The 16,593-nt window shown below is 33.9% G+C and overlaps 2 protein-coding genes across 3 annotated transcripts; both read left to right on the top strand.

The window, feature by feature from the left end:
- The first annotated feature begins 10,320 nt into the window (after positions 1-10,320).
- Positions 10,321-13,533, top strand: LOC104099567 (low-temperature-induced cysteine proteinase-like). The gene is made up of 5 exons (XM_009606600.4): positions 10,321-10,867; positions 11,601-11,836; positions 11,929-12,069; positions 12,247-12,696; positions 13,053-13,533. The coding sequence occupies exons 1-5, from the start codon at positions 10,372-10,374 to the stop codon at positions 13,149-13,151; spliced, it is 1,422 nt and encodes a 473-aa protein (XP_009604895.1). The 5' UTR covers positions 10,321-10,371; the 3' UTR covers positions 13,152-13,533.
- A 133-nt stretch (positions 13,534-13,666) lies between these two features.
- Positions 13,667-15,785, top strand: LOC104099566 (probable carbohydrate esterase At4g34215). Of its 2 annotated transcripts, XM_009606599.4 has the most exons (3): positions 13,667-14,062; positions 14,198-14,709; positions 15,484-15,785. In XM_009606599.4, the coding sequence occupies exons 1-3, from the start codon at positions 14,053-14,055 to the stop codon at positions 15,733-15,735; spliced, it is 774 nt and encodes a 257-aa protein (XP_009604894.1). In that variant the 5' UTR covers positions 13,667-14,052; the 3' UTR covers positions 15,736-15,785. The 2 variants fall into 2 exon arrangements, with proteins under 2 accessions (XP_009604894.1, XP_018627422.1); XM_018771906.3 differs by having other exon boundaries at positions 13,667-14,709.
- The last annotated feature ends 808 nt before the right edge of the window (positions 15,786-16,593 follow it).

Genomic DNA, 16,593 nt, shown 5'->3' with positions numbered 1-16,593 from the left:
TGCCCATATCCTTAGTCTGGAAGTGTTGAAAGAGATACTACAGATTAGTAATATCATCCTGATCATTGCGAGTAATAACAATATCATCAACATAAACCACTAGATAAATACACAGATTAGGAGCAGAGTGCCGATAAAATACAGAGTGATCAGCCTCACTACGAGTCATGCCGAACTCCTGAATAATTATGCTTAACTTACCAAACAAAGCTCGAGGGGAATGTTTCACACGATATAGTGACCTGCGCAATCTGCACACACAACCATTAAACTCCCCCTGAGCAACAAAGCCAGGTGGTTGCTCTATATAAATTTTTTTCTCAAGATCACCATGGAGAAAAGTATTCTTAATGTCTAACTGATAAAGAGGCTAATGACGTACAATAGCCATAGATAAAAAGAGACGAACAGATGCTACTTTAGCCACGGGAGAGAAAGTATTACTATAATCAAGTCCAAAAATCTGTATATCCTTTTGCAACAAGACTAGCCTTAAGCCGATCAACCTGGCCATCCGGGCCGACTTTGACTGCATAAACCCAACGACAACCAACAGTAGACTTACCTGCAGGAAGAGGAATAAGCTCCCAAGTGTCACTCGCATGTAAAGCAAACATCTCGCCAATCATAGCCTATCGCCATTCTGGATGAGATAGTGCCTCACTTGTAGACTTCGGGATAGAAACAGTGGACAAAAAAGATATAAAAGCATAATGAGGTGACGACAGACGATGATAACTTAAACCGACATAGTGGGGGTTAGGATTAAGTGTGGATCGTACACCTTTGCGGAGTGCAATTGGTTGAATAAGAGGAGACAAGTCCGCAATAGGTGCAGAATTTGATGCAGGGCGTGAATTACCTGGGCTTGATGCTGGATGTGGACGACGATGATAAGTCAAGAGTAGTGGAGCTGCATAAGGTTGAACTGGATTATGAAGAGGAGCTAGAGCTATAGGTGGGGGAGCTACAACTGGAGCTGTAGGTGGTGAAACTGGAGCTATAGGTGGTGGAGTTACAACTGGAGCTGTATGGTGTGGAGCTGGAGATGTAGAGGAAGATGAATGGGAGATAGTGACTGAATATCCAAAAGATGAAACTAGTAGTACCTCAGAAATATCTAAGTGATGACCTGAACCTGTAAAGTATGATTGGGTTTCAAAGAAGGTAACATCAGCGGACATAAGGTACCGCTACAGGTCAGGAGAGTAGCATCGATACCCATTTTGTGTTTTCGAGTAACCCAGAAATACGCACTTAAGAGCACGAGGAGCTAACTTATATGTTCCTGGAGTAAGGTTATGGACAAAACATGTGTTTCCAAAGATACGGGGTGGAAGAGAGAATAAAGGTAAGTGGAAAAACATGACAGAGAATGGAACTTGGTTTTGGATAGCTGAAGATGGCATACGATTAATAAGATAGCAAAATGTAAGAACTGCATCCCCCCAAAAACGCAACTGAGCATGAGATTGTATGAGTAGGGTACGAGCAGTTTCAATAAGATGTCTATTCTTTCTTTCAGCTACCCCATTTTGTTGAGATGTGTACAGACAAGATGTTTGATGAATAATCCCATGAGATTTCATAAACTGCTGAAATGGGGAAGACAAATACTCTCGGGCATTATTACTACGAAATGTCCAAAGAGAAACCCCAAATTTATTTTGAATTTCAGCGTGGAAGGTCTAAAAAATAGAAAACAGCTCAGATCGATTTTTTATCAAAAATATCCAAGTGCACCTGGAATAATCATCAATGAAGCTGACAAAGTAGCGAAATCCCAAGGTGGAACTGGCCCGACTAGGACCCCAAATATCTGAATGGACTAAAGTAAAAGGTGACTCTGCACGATTATCAAGACGCCGAGGAAAATAGAAGCGAGTATGCTTACCGAGCTGACATGACTCACACTCTAGAGCTGACAAGTGAGATAAACCAGATACCATTTTATGAAGTTTTGATAAACTGGGATGTCCCAACCGTTTATGTAATAAATCTGGTGAATCAGTAACAGGACAAGTTGTTGAAGGAAGACAAGATGTGAGTCCATGTGATTTAACAAGGATAAGGTAATAAAGTCTGTTTGATTCACGCCATGTGAGTCCATGTGATTTAGCAAGGATAAGGTATAAAAACACGGTCACCAAGAAATAAAATAATGCATTCAAGTGATTTGGCTAAGCGACTAACATGTATGAGATTAAAAGGACTATTGGGAACATAAAGGACTGAATCTAAAGGTAAGAAAAGAAGTGGGCTTGCTTGACCTATTGCAGTTGCCATGGTTTGAGACCCATTGGCAATTGTGTCTCTTGGAAGAGATTGAGAATATGAAATAGTAGTGAAAAGAGATTTGTTACCAGAAATATGATCTGATGCACCTGAATCAATGACCCAAAACTCAGAGGATGAAGATTGAGAGAAACAAGTCACGTTATTACCTGTTTGAACAACAAAAGCTATCTCAAAAGTTGTCTACTTACATGCTTTATACTGAATGAACTCAATATAATCTGCTAAAGAAACCATCCGACTATTCAAAGTATCGGTTCCCATGTCGCTACAATTTGTAGTAGTAGGGTTAACTTGAAATAGTGGAAATAAGTAACTCTTGTGGGAAAACTGAAAAAATAGCTGGGAAAACATTGTTTACATCATAAAACAAAAAACTATTTTACGCCGAAAACATTGTTCATACCGGAAAATATTGTAGCCGAAAAATTATAAAGTTGTCGGAATTTGTCGTAACCAGGATGGATAGACTTGGAATTCCCTTGCGAGCAAATTGTCCTGAAAAAATATTTTTTTTAAAAAATAGCCGGAAAGGTCAATGTTCACGCCGGAAAATTATAAAAGTGGTCGGAATTTGATTTGAATTAGATAGGTAGGCTCGGGATTGTGAGGAGAGTAGACTGTCCTGAAGAAGCTTCGCGAAAAAATAGCCGGAACCCTCACGGGAAAAGTTGTTGTTGCCGGCGCGTGGCAGCTTTTATGCCGGATAATTTTTCAGGGGTTAGTCGTCGAAGGGTGATCTACCTCGTGGTGGTGTTGGTTTTAGCACAACACCGACAGAAAGTAACTTTCACGTAGACAGGCCTTAGGTCACCAAAAAAATTATACGGTGACTAATTTCTTTCTTCCCGGTTAACGCTGGAATGACGCACAACGATCTTTTCTCACTAATGCTCTGATACCATGTGAGAAAGCATGAGAGAAAATATATTATTGATATTAGATACTCAATATAATACAAGAGATCCTATTTATAGCTATAGTCTACAAAGTACATATTACTCTCATTCCAATGTGGGACTACACATAACTAACACAAACCAATTATGATCAGGTTTTTTTTTCAACACCAAACCAAATCAAACTGAACCATAGTCATATTTTTTTTTTCCGATTTAACTCGGATTATCGATTTATTGCGGTTTATCGGTTTTCTTTGTACACCCCTAACTAGGGGTATCAAATGAACATGTTAGGTTGATTTTGGGCGGGTCAAAAGGGAGCGAGTCAATAAATAGGCGGATCAATGATCCGTCCAAAAGTAACTTGGGCTTAGATTGACTGAGTCAAGTTGGGATAAAATTTAGGCCATAGTCCAACCCGCCCAACTCCCACAAAACTTTAATTAATGTGTAAAATTTTCTTATGAATTGTTTAATTATCAAAGAAGTCTCTTTTTCATTTGTTATGGTCATATATAACATATCAAATAAAAAAATATTTTTAATATATATTTTAGTAAAGTTATTCATGAATCAGTTTGGACTAAAAATCAGTCTAACTTGAGATGAACTTCAAGATGAATTGAATTCAACAAATAAGCGGAATAAATGAGTTTAAGATTAAATTGCCGCTCCTAGCTATGACCTTGTTTACTACCCCTTCCTGTCGAGTTGTAGACATCTACATTATTGTATCTATTATTAAATAATCACCCCTAAAGATTCGTTAATGTATACCTACTTTATGGTAAGTTATGGTCCAACCGGCTTTAATCTCACAACTTGATTTTTTTTGTTTCTTTGTACTTCAATGATTAGGGCTGCTTTAAGAGGGGAGGGAATCGAGGGAGGAGGAGAGGAGACAATTGAAGAAAAAAAATTATGCACACCTAATTTTTATACTCATTCTCATATTATCTGTCATATTTCTCTTTTAAACGTCCTTTCACAAAATAATAATTAGTAGGTATTGATTATTTTATTCTTTTTTATGTCTTATTGGTAGTTGACAGTCATAATATTATTCCATTATTGAGATATTTATAGTTTTTAAGAACAATTACTACTAAGGGTAAAATCGAAAAAAAATTAATTAAATTCGTCTTAAAATTCTAAAATATCAAATAATATGAGATAACTATTTTTAGAAATCAAGATAAATAATTTGAACAGCAGGAGTACTAATTAAACCATAAAGATGAGAATATATTTTAAGTAATCAATTATTAAATGAGAAAAATATATACATAAGACACATGTCATATGTTATATTGTGTGTAGACATCGAGTTTGAATACATTTCTTGGATAAATAATTGCCGCTTTTTGTTAAGTTTATGTTCTGTTAGTTTATTACGATTTTTTTTTTGTCAAAAGTTTATTACGAATTATGATAAATAAGAGTAAACTATGAATTATGAACATAAAGATCGGCCAGGTTTATAACTCCTACTAAACATTAATCTATTTTTTTCTGGGACTAAATTTAATTTGAAAACGCTTACTGTGAGTTAGTGGGCAAGCAACTGGGAATTGTCAAGCTATAAAACGGATTGAAAGGATAAACACGGAGATGATATGAATTTTAATATTAATGGACACTCTCTTATCAAATAGAGATATTAACCAGTTTTAACTTCTAGGCCTAACAAAACAAAAAAGAAATCCTTTTCTTGATCTTTATGTTTCGTCCACATGGTATCTGTCTCCTCCCCAACTCATATGACCTATTTTTTATTTTTATTTTTATTTATTTATTTTATTAATTGAGAGGGGGTTTCTTATTTTAGTAGGTGACATTATTAACCGGCAAATACTATTATTAGAGATGGAAAGTATCAAACGTGAAACTTAATCGCCTTCCACATGATTCATTCACTATGTATGAAGTTTCATTTTCTTGTTCTTTTTGGGGGGGAGGGGGATCATGATTAGATACTCAAATTCAAAAATAAGCATGTATATTTAAAAAATATAGCTGTTCTACAATCACTGCAAAAGCAAGGCAACATTTCTTTGTCATCCAACCTTTATCCCTATTTTGGTCCCCAAAATGGAGATTTTTTCATTTTGGGGACAACTTACTCCAACCATTTCCTTATTTTTTCTCCAAAAAAAAATATTTTTTTTAATATTCTTCTCTCTCTTCTATATTATATATTATTATCTTTCATTTCAGTTTTATTTTTTAATTTTCATTAAATAAATTCCATCTTTTATTTTTATTAATTTGTAATTTCCATTAAAATAATTCCATAAAATTTTAAATAATATAATTTGTAAGCAATTATTATAGATTAACTAATAATTCAAATAAAAGTGAAATCATTGCGATACAAGATTAATTAAATACATATTACATAATGATAAAATTCATTCGAAATACTACATAAATATTCAACTCCAACCTCTAGTATTCTCCCATAAATGATCTATTAATGCATTACGAAGTGCAAAATAAGCATATTTGTCTTTAATTCTTCTATGTCGAGCTAAAATTTTTGAAATCGTTGATTTTCATCTACTGTCATTTCTACTGTTGGAGGTGGACCTTCCAAATCATCTTGAATTGGTGCATTAAGATCACGCTCGTTCTCGATTATCATATTGTGCAGTACAATACATGTAGTCATTGTATCATGTAGCACTTCTTTTTACCAAAAACGTGACGGTCCTTCAGAGCAAGACATTGTGAGTATTTATTTTGTAGTTACATATACTATATTTGTATATATTTACTTATTGTTTTCCTTATCTTTTTTTAAACATTGCAGCTTACACAAGCAAAAGCTTTATTTATGCAAGATCCAAACTTCAAAAAAGGATTTAAATTTGATCATGTGTGGGCTCTAATGAAGGATTTTGAGAAGTTTAACGATGGTAATGTTGAAAGAAAAAAAAATAAGAAAGCAAAATGATGCTAATATATCATCGGACTCTGAGGCTCTTGCCCCTGATTCACCCTTTGTATCATCTCCTAACTTATCATTTTTAGTAAATTTAAATGAGGATGTTGCGGGTGATTCCACACCATCACAACGACCAAGTGGGGTGAAGAAAGCAAAAATGAAGAGAAAAATCGACGATGGTTATATGAAGATAGTCGAATCACAAAATAATCGAATTGTTGAGGCGATGAATAGTGCAACTTAGACAAAAAGAAACAAATGACATTGAAAGAGAAAAAATAAGACTAAAAGAATTGAAATATGATCGTAAAATTATGTCCATGGATGTGGATTCTGTTTTGGATCTAGTTCTTCGTGAATATTTCCGGCAAGATCAACAACAAATAATGTATAAAAGAAATCAATAACCACAACAATCATCTGCCCCATTCACTCATTACTATAATAATTTTGGTGTACTTGAAAATGACACGCATCGCTACTAAATTATTATGTTATTTAACGTAGTTTCAATTTTAATGTATTTTAATTTAATGTATTTTTAATTTTAATGTATTTCTAATTTTAATGTATTTTAATTTTAATGTATTTTAATTTAATATATTTTCAATTTTAATGTATTTCAATTTTAGCAACATCAAATATTTTATATTTGCACCTTTCATTTTTTGTGATGGTTATATCTTTTTCATACAATTATAACTCATAATAAAATTAACTACCAATTTTACATAAAAAAATAGATGCACGATAATTAATTTTTTAAAATTATACGTCAAAGTTAAGATAAAAAATTAATTAGGTAAATATATTATATAAACATAATTAAGTATATATAAAAAGATAAATTAAAAAATTAAATAATAATAATAATAATAATATTTTAATGAGGAATAGTGAATGAAAAAATGAATAGTGTGTCCCCAAATTTGGGGAGACGCTATTCACTCCCCATTTTGGGGACAAAAATGGGAGAGGGTTGGAGTGAAATTTTTCCATTTTTGTCCCCAAAAATGGAGAAATCCTCATTTTAAGGACAAGATTGGAGTTGCTCTTGATGAATCTAACTGAAATACCACATATTAATGCTAAGTTTATTTTAGTACCATTGCTGCAAAGAAAGGTGCAACGTTTTTTCTTTCTTTATAAGATGGATCTAATTGAAGTATGACTTAATCGCTCAAATTGAAATATATTATCGTAGTACAATCGCTGTAAAATCCATCAATCTTTTTCTTGTGAATTGTGATCGTAGAGTTTCAGAGATAAAGAAAAAAGAAGAAAAAGTATATACTACTATTATTTAGTTTGCCCTCTTAGAATTCGAGTTGATACAGTCATTTGTCGAATATAAAGTGTTCGATTTTTGTGTTCATTGGATGCACGAGAAATATCTTGTCACTAAAACCCTTTAATTTATAAAAGTTTGTAACTAATTATAAATGATTAGAGTAAGGTAGTGCACAAAGAATCCTTGAATTTTTAATTAGGTAAACACTTTGATTTCGAGCAAAAGAAAAGAGGATTACCTTGAACTCTTGAATCTTTATACATATAGATATAGTCACCGTCAGCGGTGTACAGATGAAAATGACAAATCGCACCAATCCGATAATTCGAGTCAAATCGAGAAAAAAAATCCGATTATAATTTGGTTTAATTTGGTTTGGTGTTGGAAAAAACAACCCCGATCATATTTGATTTGGTTTGATTTTAACTAAAAAAAGTCAATCCGAAACCAGACCAACCCGACATTATATGACCACTAAAAGAAAAATAAGTTATACATTTTATCTAAACCATGGAAAAACTAAAAAATAGATATCTAACACTATTTTCATTCATAGTACAATTAAATTGAATATCTTTTATTAGCATTAGTATTGATTTGATTTTGGTTTAGGATTTATTTGAGTTACTAATATTTATGGACTATAAAACTTATTGGAGCATCCAAAAATTATAAGCCCAAACTTGAGATATTACGTTAAAAGATAAATAAATAATAGTACTTATTAGTCATAATTTTAAATTATGTTTGTTTTCATTATTGCTTATTAACAATATTTATTTTATGTGATTTTATTATCTTTATTGTTAAATATTTTAGTACAAGGCCATGATTCATCTCATATTTATGTTATTTTATTGAAAAATACTTTATATAGTTCTGTCTTACTAGAATTAAAGAAATATTTGGAGCACTAATTTTACGTTTTGTGCTATGAAGACTTTATGAAAAAAAATCGAAAAAATCCGAGAAAAATCTAGATTAAAAAACCCGACTTTTATTGGTTTGATTTGGTATTTTGATTTAATAACCCGATACAATTGATTTGATTTGATAATTAGAAAATCTGAACCAACCCAACCCATGTACACCCCTAATCACCGTAACACTCCCATAAGGTGTTGGTTGAACACTGCAAAGTTTGACGAATATTACTATTGGCGAAACTTTTCTTTTAATGCATTTTAGACATTTTCTAATTATAGATTATAACTTACACTTTCGGCAAAAATAAGAGCAATTTATGCAGCAAATTAGCAGCTGTAAGAGTGATTTTTTTTCGCCCAAATTATTTGACTTAGCTAAAACTGTGGCTAGCTTATACAGTAGCCTTCCTTTCCTTTTGTGGGAACAATTAACAAATATTCAATAAGTGATCTTGGTTATGTATTCACCTTAAATGGTGGTGCAGTGAGTTGGAAAAGTTCCAAACAAGCTACAGTAGATGATTCAGTGACTGAAACAGAATATATAGCATCTAGTGAAGCGGCTAAGAAAACGGTATGGATGAAAAAGTTCTTAATTGAACTTGGTGTGGTCCTTCAATAGAAGGCACAGTTCCATTATTGTGTGACAATACTGGAGCCATTGCTCAAGCAAAAGAACCAAGATCACACCAAAAATCCAAACACGTTCTGCGAAGGTATCACTTGATAAGAGAGATCATTGAACGTGGAGACGTCGAGATTCAAAAGGTTGATGGAAAGAAAAATGTTGCACACTCATTCACTAAAGCTCTTGGAGCAAAGGAGTTATGACAAGTATAAGTAGAAATTAGAAATGAAATACAAGAGCGATTGGCTCTGATGCAAGTGAAAGATTATTAGGAATATATTATATATGCCCTAAATTCAATCTCATTTACGAAACGGAGTTAAATTAGGAAAGCATCGCTATGTTCTAAATGAGAAGCATCATATAATAAAGAATAGAAGATAAACATGTTGGATAAGTATCTCATGTAACACGAGTTGTATAAAATAAAGCTATTGGAGCGAAAGAGTACTGAGCCACTTTTTTTGTCCTTTCATTATTATTATTATTATTATTATTATTATTATTATTATTATTATTTTGTTTTCTTAATCATATGGAACCACCCAAAAATATTTTCTTAAAATCATTTGGCTTTTGAGTTTTAAGTTATATATATTGTGATAATGTAATTATTTTCTACTCTAGTAGATTGTCAGTTTTACTAGGTTATCCGTTACTCATATTTTACATGAACAATATATTATGATTACTTTAGAGGTCACTGTAAAAATGTTTTACTCCATGAATGAATAGAATCAGAGCTCAAAGGTGAAAAGCAATTCCCCTTCCCACCAACCAAAAGCTTTTCTTTCTTTCATTCTTTTTTCTCTTTGTTTTGGCTTCTTTCGTTTTCTTCTTCACCGCCGTACTTGTCATTTATTATATCTGACTTTATACTTTAACTTATTATTATTATTATTATTATTATTATTATTATTATTATTATTATTATTATCCCATGCACTTCACATGGTAGTTTCTCATTTTTTTCTGGAACAAAAAACAAAATTGACCAGTTGATCGAAATTTTATATATATATATATATATATATATATATATATATATATATATATATATTATTAATTATTATTTTCTAGATCGATTAAAAATATAATTGTTTTTCACCGTGGTAGTTGCCTCTCAGACGAATTTTTTGTGTTTAACCAACTTCTCGCTCATTTCGCAGTTGCTTCCTATTTCTAATTTCTTTCTCTTTCCTATTCAATCTTCTCCTACAAGTAATTTACATATTCAACTATCTTATCTTTTCCGTATAAACAATTAAATAATGCACCTTTCCAATTGTCAAAAATATCCCTACTTTTCCTCACCTTTATAATACTGTTCTTTCTTCACTCTTTTCCATCCCATTTCTTACCTCAGTACTAAACAACCAAACATGGCGATTCATACTTCCACCCTCTCCATCTCCATACTCGTAATGCTCATGTTCTCCGCCGTAACATCATCGGCGGAGGACATGTCCATTATAAGCTACAACGAAAAACATCACACGAACGGCGAGTCAACGGTCTGGCGAACAGACGATGAAATCGTGTCTTTGTATGAATCTTGGCTAGTTGAACATAAAAAAGTGTATAACGCCTTAGGAGAAAAGGACAAGCGGTTCCAGATCTTTAAGGACAACCTTAGATACATCGATGAACAGAACTCTGCGCCTGAAAAAAGTTACAAGCTGGGTTTGACTCAGTTTGCAGATTTGACCAACGAGGAGTACAAGTCCATCTACTTGGGTACTAAGCCCGATGGTCGTAGTAGGTTGTCGTATACCCAAAGTGACCGTTATGCCCCCAAGGTCGGAGATAGTTTGCCGGATTCCGTTGACTGGAGGAAGAAAGGTGTTCTTGTTGACGTCAAAAATCAAGGACAATGTGGTATTTTCCTTTCGTACTCTGCCTTCTTCATCTCTGCACCTCTTACTTGTTTTTGTTTTCCTTTTTGTTAATACTTATTTTCTGTTTAACATTTGTCAATGCTTTCTTTACTGATGGCTTTGATGGAAATTCGGAAAATTTAGTAGTTTGCTAGGGTAAGGGATTCAAATGATCACAGTGTCATAAGTTTTAACCTAAGATCAATGGCAAGTTCAGTTGACCCTTCATTATTGTTAATTTTAGCTAAGGTTAAGCATGTTTAATTTTTAAATTTTCTGATTGCTTTGTTGGTATTGCTGTTTATTGTTATTTAATTCCCTGCTTTTTACCTTTCGTGGGCCTTTTTTCCTCTTTACCTTTGTATCTTTTGGGGTCTGTCAGAAAGTGTCTCTATACTTTATCTAGATGGGGTAAGGAGATTCCACACGATGGGATTTCAGTGGATTTGTTATTGTTGTTGTTAAGTATGATAAATTAGGTTAGCAGGACTTTTGCTCCAATTTCCGCATCTAATTATGGCAATATAAGTAATGTTTTTTCCCTTGAACAAAACACTATGTTCATCAGTATGTATTTTTGTGCAATTGTTTTGGCAAATTATGCAGCCTTGATTGATTGGATTATCTTCCATTTTATGCATAAATAAATGCTGAAGAAATAATGATATTTTTATATTACGTAAAGCAACTAATGATTTTCGTCTTAATTGTGTTACAATTGGGAAATGAAATAGGGAGTTGCTGGGCTTTCTCAGCAGTTGCTTCAATTGAAGCAGTAAACAAGATAATGACAGGTAATCTGATCTCGTTATCTGAACAAGAGCTGGTAGATTGTGATACTGCCGATAACCAAGGCTGCCAAGGGGGTCTAATGGACGATGCCTTTAAATTCGTCATTCAAAATGGAGGAATAGACACTGAAGAAGACTACCCCTACAAAGCCAAAGATGGAAAATGCGATCAAGCAAGGGTCGGTATGGTGTTCTCTGTCTTAAAAGGGATTATTGGAAATGAACTAAATACAAGTTATGACTATTAATATTTTGTTTGAAACAATTATAGAAAAATGCCAAGGTTGTCACCATCGACGGGTATGAAGATGTTCCTGCTAATGATGAAAAGGCACTGAAAAAGGCCGTCGCGGGTCAACCCGTCAGCGTTGCTATCGAAGCTGGCGGCAAAGACTTCCAGCACTATAAATCGGTATTACTTCAGATTTGCCTATTGTCAATAAAGTTGTTATCTTTTTGATCGAATTAGCCAGTATTTACACGGATTCAACAAATATTTCTGTATTTTCAAAGTCACAATGAGTTCAGTATTAAAAAATTTAAATGTTGATCCTATTAAGTTTAAATCTTGGATCCGCCTATGCTCCAGGGTATCTTTACCGGAAAATGTGGTGCAGCAGTGGACCATGGTGTGGTTGCAGTAGGATATGGTAGTGAAAATGGCATGGATTATTGGATCGTGAGGAACTCATGGGGTGCTTCGTGGGGAGAAAATGGTTACCTCAGGATGCAGCGAAACATTGGCAACCCCAAAGGTTTGTGTGGTATTGCTACAATTGCTTCTTACCCTGTAAAGACAGGCCAAAACCCCCCAAAACCAGCTCCATCTCCTCCATCACCAGTCAAGCCACCCACTCAATGTGATGATTATAACGAATGCCCAGCCGGAACAACGTGCTGCTGTGTCTACAAGTATTATAACTACTGTTTTGCTTGGGGTTGTTGTCCCATGGAAGGAGCTACTTGCTGTAAAGACCATAACAGTTGTTGCCCACATGATTATCCTGTCTGCAATGTTAAAGCAGGCACCTGCTCAATTGTAAGTGATCTCTGCTTGTTATTGTTAGATTGTCGCACATTGATTAAGGGAATGGGTTCTTTGGCAATTCTCATCTCATGAGCTAGATTTTTGTTTGAGTTAGGCCAAGGTTTAACTGGTAAAGTAGCTATCATATGTTCGAGCTTTAGAAACATTCTCTTGCAAAAATGCAGGGTAAGTTTGCGTACAATAGGTCCTTGTAGTCCGGCCCTTCTCCGGACTCCGCGCATAGCGGGAGCTTAGTGCCCCGTGCTGCCCTTTAGTTAGGCCAAGGTTTATCTTTTAACAGTTTTGTTCAGAAGGATATGGTTGTTTCATTTACTTACGTGATTGTGTTTTAAATGTTGTTGGTACAGAGCAAGAACAATCCACTAGGAGTCAAAGCAATGCAGCACATTCTTGCCAAACCTATTGGAACCTTCGGAAATGAGGGAAAGAAGACCCCTTCTTCTTGAAACTGTCTCAAGCTAAAATGCTGAGGGATGAGAGAGTGAGTTCGGGCTAATGGAGGATGACTTGATATCTTCATTTGGTCACTGAATTTGCAAAACCTCATTTCCAACAGCTGAAAGTTTATAGGCATTTCCAAAAGGGAGGATTACAAAGATGCTGATGATGATTTCTGTATAGTGCTTCTTTAGTGCTTGAAATGCACTAGAACAAGATTGAAGAAGAGATTATTGTTCTGCTATTTCTGATTTATGTAAATAGTCATTATTCCTTTATCAGGATGACTAATGTGCTACTTTCACCATGCAGTTTATTATTCCATGTGGTGCTTGTACTTTCCTTTCACTAATAATACCTGAGACTATAATTTCCACACCTTTAAGACAAGTGTCCTAAATTCTGAACTTTTCTGCAAATTTATTTTAGCACCCATAGTCTATAGAGTATAGACTATGCACAGTTAATTGCTCTTTTGGTCTCTCTATACTTGTGTGGTGCCATTGTTCATTTGTTTCTATGTATTTATGTTAAGTAACTGGTTCAGCCTTTCTTCCTCTCAGTCCAGGAGAAAAACCAGCAGACTAACATTTCTTTATCACTATATCTTATACTGTAGCTAACTTCTAATCTTCCTGTTACAGATGGCATTTCAGAAATTGTTTCTTTGAGAAATTACTAATGTGTCGATAAAAAAAAACAGGCAATCTTAGTAGTTAATGCGTTTAGTAGCTTACCAAAGAAAGCATTTAAGATTCATTTCATTTGTCCATTTCTGATTAAGATGCATACACAGAACGTGGACATTACTTTCCTCCATAAGCAAATACAAGAAGATTCAAAACTAAAGCTTCAATCTGCATTCAGCAGCTGCTATTTTTCCTTCCTAGAGAGAGTTATCACTACAATATGTTGCCAGGTAAGAGCCAAGAAATTATATTGATTGTTACATTAGTTGTGTTTTTCTTTAACATAAGTTGGGTGATGAGTCCTGTTAAAGTCAAGGAAAGCCACAAAAAAGGCAAGAAGAATTTACAAGTGTTCATATTAGCAGGACAAAGCAATATGGCTGGAAATGGAGGAGTCCATAGGCAAATTGAAAATGGGGTTGTCACCAATCTAAGTTGGGATGGTTTTGTACCTCAAGAATGTAAACCAAATCCAAAAATTTTACGATTCAATGCAGCTGGAAAATGGGAAAAAGCTCATGAGCCTCTGAATTATGGGATTGATTGTTTACTCGCTTGTGGACTCGGACCTGGAATGGCTTTTGCTAATGAGATACTTAAAAAAGATCTTGAATTTGGTGTTATAGGTTTAGTACCTTGTGCTAAAGGAGGGACACCACTACATAAATGGAGACGTGGGTTTAGTCCTTATGATTCTTTGATTAGAAGAGCAAAATTTGCTGTCAAAGATGGAGGAAATATTAGGGCATTATTTTGGTATCATGGGGAGAGTGATGGTAAAGCAAAGAATACATCTAGTTTGTATAATAGAAACTTGGAGAACTTCATTCATGACTTGCGTAGTGACTTACATGCTCCTACCCTTCCCATTTTTCAGGTACCGTAGGACATCCCTATAACATGCTTCTTTATAATAACATTTTACTATAATGACCAAGTTTTCTTTGAAACCAATTTTTCATGTTATGTTATAATATTTGTTCTCTATAATAACAGTTCAATATAATATTAAAAAAATATAGGAACAAACAATGTTATTATAGAGCGATTTGATTGTACTCATTGTGATCTTCAACATTTTACACGAAGAATATTCAACCTTTTTACACTTTATGCATGTTAACCTATTATAGTATTGTTAGCTGCATTATTTTTCAAGTTACTAGTCCCGTTTATTATGGATGAATACCTGTAATTATTTTTTTGGAGACTGAAAATGTAAAATTCTTTTAAAGTATTAGTGTGTTAGAAATTGCATATCAACTTTGCTCTTGCTACTGTCAAAATTTTCACATTTTCCTAAAGGCTTTTTGTTGTAGTTAGTCCCCTGTACAATGTTATTGTGTTTATCAACAACAACAACAAACTCAGTAGTTTTCCACAAGTGGGATCTGGGGAGTGTAAAATATACGCACCCACTAGTTCCCACAAGTGTTTATCACCAAAAAGATATTTGCATGTTATTTATTGCTCTCTCCATCCGGGAAGATTGTCACTATTGCTATACGTTATTTGGAGAGTCAAATAAATTTTCTTCAATTATGAGTTTTAGACATTTTTTAGGTATTTCTTACTAGATATTGTGGTTTATAATAAATACTTTTTATGCTAGCGTGGCTTTAGAATCAACTAATTATTACAATATATACAGGTTATCATACCATACCCAAAAGAACCATTTGTAGGGCCATATATAGAAGAAGTGAGAGCAGCTCAATTGGGAATTAACATCTCAAATGTGATCAAGATAGATGCAGAGGGACTAGAATTGGGTCCAGATGGCCTTCATCTCACTACCCCTGCCCAAGTTCAACTTGGTCATATGTTTGCTCATGCATTTCTCAGATTTAATAATTTTTCCTTTCTAAATAGATATGTTTTACCTTTTAATATATTATCTTAATTTTTTCAGCATTATACGAAATTCAGAAACCTTGTGTATGTTGCTCCTTCTGAGACATGTTTCTAAAATTCATGAATTTCTTTTCAATCAATTTATTTTCATATATCAAGTCTCTATTGTTCTTAAACAGGTCATATGAAATCTTAAAAAAGGGCCGTCATTGACATGTTAATCATAGACATAACTAGGGGTGGCAAAATGGTTAAAATACTCATTAATTAGCGAGCATCGGGTGACCAATAATTCTGGTGTATTGGTAGAAAATAAATAATACACGTGGAATTATATGTAGCTAACAGGGCATGATACGTGGATCACTAAGAAGATGACAACTGGAGTGTAATAATTAAAAGATGCACGGGTTACAAGAGGTACGAACAAATCACTCACGAGATGAAAGGACGCAGTTGCTCGAGCCTAAATTGTAAAAATAGAGAGACACGGATGAAATGAATCAAGACAATAAAAAGGGAAGATTCACGAACTTCCAATTAATGAGGAAGAAGAATCGGAACCGTTACAGAAGGTTCATGGACAGTTAAGATCGCCAATTATAAGGGTTCATTCAATTTCACTAATGCTCATATTGACTCAGACATAAAAGGAATGAAACGTTATATTTGTAAACCCCTATTTAAGGGAAGAGAATTTCACTTGTATAGGCGCGTTCTGATTCTTACTGGAATACAATTACTTTCTTTTATTTTCAATCAATTATTTTCATATTTCTTGTCATGTTTATTTCCTTTCATATAATTGAGAAAGTACGGAATTTCTTGGTTATCAGTGACCCGAGTTCTTCTAAAAATAGGCTTTGACCGAGAATCTTATTTTTTGGTTAAACAAATTGGTTCTGTT

The sequence above is a fragment of the Nicotiana tomentosiformis genome, chromosome 4 (genome assembly GCF_000390325.3).
Source record: "Nicotiana tomentosiformis chromosome 4, ASM39032v3, whole genome shotgun sequence".
NCBI lineage: Eukaryota > Viridiplantae > Streptophyta > Magnoliopsida > Solanales > Solanaceae > Nicotiana > Nicotiana tomentosiformis.
This window is presented reverse-complemented; position numbering and strand designations above follow the sequence as displayed.